Here is a 4,799-nt window from a genome sequence, read left to right as displayed (position 1 = left end):
AGGAGAGGTGGAGAGAGCCTTGAAGGTCACCAGAGGAGAGGGAGAGAGCCTTCAAGTTCGGCATCGTTAATATGCTGCAGATATACAGTGAGGAGAATAAGTATTTGATCCCTTGCTGATTTTGTTGGTTTGCCCACTAATAAAGACATGATCATTCTATAATATTAATGATAAAATGTATTCTAATATGGAGAGACAGAATATCAAAAAGAAAATCCAGAAAATAACTTTGAAGAATATATTTGAATTGATTTGTATTCCATTGAGGAAAATAAGTATTTGACCCCTCTAGTCAAAGAAGACAAAATACTTGGTGGCAAAGCCCTTGTTTTCTCATACAGAGGTCAGATGTTTCTTTCAGTTAATGACAATGTTTGTGGATATATTAGAAAGGAATTTTGGCCACTTGTCTTTGCAGATCATCTCTAAATCACTTAAGTTGTATGACTGTTGCTTGGCAAATGGGAGCTTCTGTTCCCTTCACAGGATTATTATAGGGTTAATGTTTGGAAACTGTCTAGGCCACTTCATGATTTTAATATGCTTCTGCTTGAGCTACTCCTTCATTGCTTGGGCTGTATGTTATGGATTATTATCATATTGGAAGGCCAATCCATGAGCCACCTTCAGTCTATTGGTGGTGGGAAAGAGTTTGGCATGCAGTACTGTACGTTTACATGGCTCCCTCCATCCATTTCTTGACGATGTGATGTTGTCCTGTGTCAAAACCTCAAAACATAATGTTACCACTTTCATGTGTGATGTTGGAGAAGGTGTTGTTCTTGGGATCATAGGCAGCATTTCTCTTCCTCCAAACACATCGAGTTGTGTTAATGCCAAACAGTTTGATTTTGGTGTCATCTGATTCCAACACCTCCCAATCATATCCTAATCCAGTTTGATGTTCATTGGCAAACCTCAGGTGAGCCTGAACAGGTTCCTTCTGAAGCAGGGGTACCATACATGCACAGCAGGATTTTAATCCGCTGTGGTATTAAGTGTTTCCAATAGTTTTCTTAGTGATTGAGGTCCCAGCTGCCTTGAGATCATTTCCTAGCTGCTCCCATACAATTTTAAGGTGCTTTATCTCTTTTTTTCCCTGGTTATTAAATTCCCACAAGGTCAGATCTTGTATGGAACCACAGACAGGCCTAAGATTGATGATTGATGATCATTTTGCATGTCCTAAAATTGGGAAGAAATGCACCAACAATTTGCTCATAATATCCAGGAGCCCATTTCAGCCTTATTGAGTTCTAAAATCTTGTCCCTCACATCCTTTGACAGCTTTTTGGTCTGTCCCATGTTGGTGAGTTTAGTTTGATTGACTGATTCTATGGACTGATTCTGCAGATTCAATGTGTCTTTTGTGCAGGTTACTATTAACAGGTGTGTTCAATTCAGATAACAAGTTGATTGGAAGTGCCATTTGATCTGCGGGATCAGAACTCTTAATGGTTGGCAGGGTATCAAATACTTATTTCCCTCAATGGAATAGAAATACATTAAAATATATTCTTTAAAGTTGTTTCTGGATTTTCTTCTTGATATTCTGTCTCTCCATATTAGAATACATATTATCATTAACATTAAAGACTGACCATGTCTTTATTAGTGGGCAAACCAACAAAATCAGCAAGGGATCAAATACTTATTATCCTCACTGTATATCAGACATACAAAAAACCTGACCTGAACAGCTGTTTTGGGCTGCCTCTGCCCCATATAAATAGAATTTTTTCGTGGTAATGGGCAGTGACAAACAGAGCATGCTCAGGGCAGGGCAGGTGTGCTGGCAGGCTGTTGCCATTGAGGAGCTCAGCAGGGCAGGGCAGGTGTGATGGCAGGCTGCTGTCTCCTCTGTCACAATTGATGTTTACTGTCTCATTTACTCCTCATTTTCTCTGGTGCTTCTGCAGTAGATTGCCAGCTGTTTATGCAGAGCTGGAACTGTACATTGGAGAGGGAACACAGTGCTGATTAAACACGTCTAGTGGCAGCTATACTGCCCCCACTGGGCTTGGAGTCGGTGTCTTTGATTCTATAATTTCCTTGCCATAGGTAGTAACTTTTGTACACAAGATAAAATCATTCAATTTCTGCTGAATTGCAAAGACTCAGAAAAGAAAACATGGGAAGAAATATATTTTTTGTTTTGTTTATAAGAACTTAACTTCGTATTTACCATATGAATGGAAGAGTGTGTCTAGACCAGCACGCATTGGGTCTGTCTGCGAGCATCTAGTGGTACACACACCAGAGGAGGGGATGATATGCATGTTCAACAGTGGGGGAGTTGAGAGCACAGCAGTGTTTAATGTGCGGAGATCAAAATTAAATCTCTCAGAATTCATAGAATATTTTTTCTTTTTTTTTTCCACAACAAACTTCGAACTTCGACTGACAGAAAGAATGAATAATGTCATTCCACAATTCTATGAATTCCATTGGCCCTGAAAATTGGGATTTTTATGCCGTTCTTTAACAGGCCTTTGAGCTGTCTTAAACTGTGGAGACCTGGGCCCGGTTGCACAAAACACCTTAAGTTTTCTCCCTTAAGTGTGACCCTTAAGGGCCCATTTTCCCTTAGCTAAGGGATCTACTTAAGGGGGTTGCACAGAATGCCTTAAGTCCTTCCCTTAGGTAAGGGAAAGCCCTAAGGGATTTACTACAGTAAAGAGGAGTTTACAACGGTAGAATTCTATTGTTTCTAAGGAAACATTTTCTCAAAACATTAGACCGTTTCGTAGGCAGCACTAGTTAGGCTATTTTAGAAAAGTAATAATAATTAATAATGGATAACGGAAAGGTTAGAAAGCCAAATTGGTCGGAGGATGAGAAGGTTATTTTATTGGAAGAGTACAACAAAAGAAAACACGTCATCAAGAGTAGATTTAATCCGCAAATTACGGCAACCAAAAAATTACAAAATTGGGAGGAAATTACAGCGCTAATAAATTCAAGAAGTTTGGTGAAGAGGACAGTGGGGGAGGTGCAGAAAAAATACGAGAACCTTGCGGTCCAGGCGAGGAAGGAGATGTCAGCCCATCGGAAGGAGACGATGAAAACGGGTAAGAAATGTTATCTATAAGTGTTTTGATTAGCTGCTAGCTAAACTTAGAGCCTTAATGCAGCCTAAGCAACTAACCACAGCCTAAGTTGACTAACACTAAATTATAGACACATGGGTTAGACCACTTGATAGTAGGCTATTAAAATGTCGAATATTTTATTATCATGAAGCCAAATCTGCAGGCCGATTAGGCTACGTGATTTGTCACCACCTAGCGTTTAGGCTGGACGGTCCATGTCCCACGATTGAAATCGGGGACATTTCTATTAGGCCAAGGTTCTAAGCGAAATAACGGTGAAAATATGCCTACGTGCTATGATATGACTTCAATTAAATGTTACAGGTGGAGGAGGTCCAGCAAAGCCACTTTCGGATGAGGCTGAGATGGTTATGGAGATCATAGGGCGTGAATCCCCATCCGTCAAGGGTGGAATAACTGGTGGGGGTGAGAGCGGTCAAGTGGAGAGGTAGCCTATGCTAAATGACATTATTTATCTAGGCCTAGGCCTACTTTCCTCTTTCAATATTCATCTAATTTACAGCACAGCCTTTTCATAGACATGTTGTCATAGACATTTTTTTTTTCATCTAACTAACAGTGGATACTGCCCGTTGTTAAATTACAGTGAAGTCCTTGAAGTGGCAGATGACGCGCCTCACCCATCTCGTCTCTCCCCTGTGAAGAAGAGGATGAGACCAGCAGCAGCAGCAGCAGCGAAGTATGTGAACCAAGTCACAGAGTTGCTGATTAAACCAATAATAAGGCCTATCCTCATAGCCAACAACGATTAATTTGTTCCCTATGTTGAGGAACAAATGAGCCTATCCTAGTCTTGGACTAAATCATGTTCCTTGTTTCTTGCACTGCAGCCCAAAGCCTGGAGAGGATCTGCTGGCACTGCAGAGAGAAGTCCTGCTTCTGCAGAAGGAGAAGTTACAGCTAGAAATACAGAATTTGGAAAAGCAAGGCATTTTACTGCAGCACAAGCTGAACAGACTGGCACCAGAAGAAATCACCATTGTGGTCACTCCAGTTGAGGAATAAATTTAAATTAAAATTGACCTTGCATTGATATTTCATTTTTTTAAAAACATAATTAATAGTAGACAATGATAAGTTGTTGAAAACACTATTTTATTACTATTTTATTACTACTACTAGTAGCCTAGTGATGTAGGCTAGACTACCTGAAAAAATTGTTAACTATCGTGTCTCTTGCAACACTGCCATTCTCCACATTCCCCTCCTCTCCATCCTCCTCGACGTCTTAATCCTCCTCTTCCACCTCTCTGTCAAAGTCCGGGAAGTCCTTTGAGATGTTGAATAATACCACGCACGCAAGGATGAAAAAACATGTTACTCCAGCACAAGCTGAACAAGCTGTCTGAGGAAATTACTATTGTTGTTGAACCAATTGAAGAGTGAAATTGAAATTAAAATATTCTTGCATTGAAAAACACCTTGCATTAATAGACCTATTTCATTTAAAAAAAAATAAAAAAAAAAACAGGCAATGATGTTGTAAACACTATTTTAATTAGGCCTATTAATATTAGGCTGATTAGACTAGCTGAAAAAATTGTTGATGATCGTGTCTCTCACAACATTGCCATTCTCCATACCCCCCCACTCTTCATCCTGTTCGACGTCTTCATCCTCCTCTTCCACCTCTCTCTCAAAGTCCGGAAAGTCTTTTGACATGTTAAATAAAACAACACACGCAAG

At 40.0% G+C, this 4,799-nt stretch overlaps 1 protein-coding gene across 1 annotated transcript; it reads left to right on the top strand.

Moving 5' to 3' along the window:
• Positions 1–2,535: 2,535 nt before the first annotated feature.
• Positions 2,536–4,528, top strand: LOC134451887 (uncharacterized). The gene is made up of 4 exons (XM_063202282.1): positions 2,536–3,071; positions 3,417–3,540; positions 3,700–3,792; positions 3,944–4,528. The coding sequence occupies exons 1-4, from the start codon at positions 2,795–2,797 to the stop codon at positions 4,116–4,118; spliced, it is 669 nt and encodes a 222-aa protein (XP_063058352.1). The 5' UTR covers positions 2,536–2,794; the 3' UTR covers positions 4,119–4,528.
• The last annotated feature ends 271 nt before the right edge of the window (positions 4,529–4,799 follow it).

The sequence above is a fragment of the Engraulis encrasicolus genome, chromosome 7 (assembly GCF_034702125.1).
Source record: "Engraulis encrasicolus isolate BLACKSEA-1 chromosome 7, IST_EnEncr_1.0, whole genome shotgun sequence".
NCBI lineage: Eukaryota > Metazoa > Chordata > Actinopteri > Clupeiformes > Engraulidae > Engraulis > Engraulis encrasicolus.
The sequence above is the reverse complement of the archived record's forward strand: the minus strand, read 5'-3'. Positions and strand labels throughout refer to the sequence as shown.

Excerpts from the sequence above, each read along its gene's own strand:
- LOC134451887 (XM_063202282.1), top strand. The coding sequence starts at position 2,795 with ATGGATAACGGAAAGGTTAGAAAGCCAAATTGGTCGGAGGATGAGAAG. Across the intron at positions 3,072-3,416 it reads GAAGGAGACGATGAAAACGG|GTGGAGGAGGTCCAGCAAAG; the intron begins GTAAGAAATGTT and ends TAAATGTTACAG. Across the intron at positions 3,541-3,699 it reads GAGAGCGGTCAAGTGGAGAG|TGAAGTCCTTGAAGTGGCAG; the intron begins GTAGCCTATGCT and ends GTTAAATTACAG.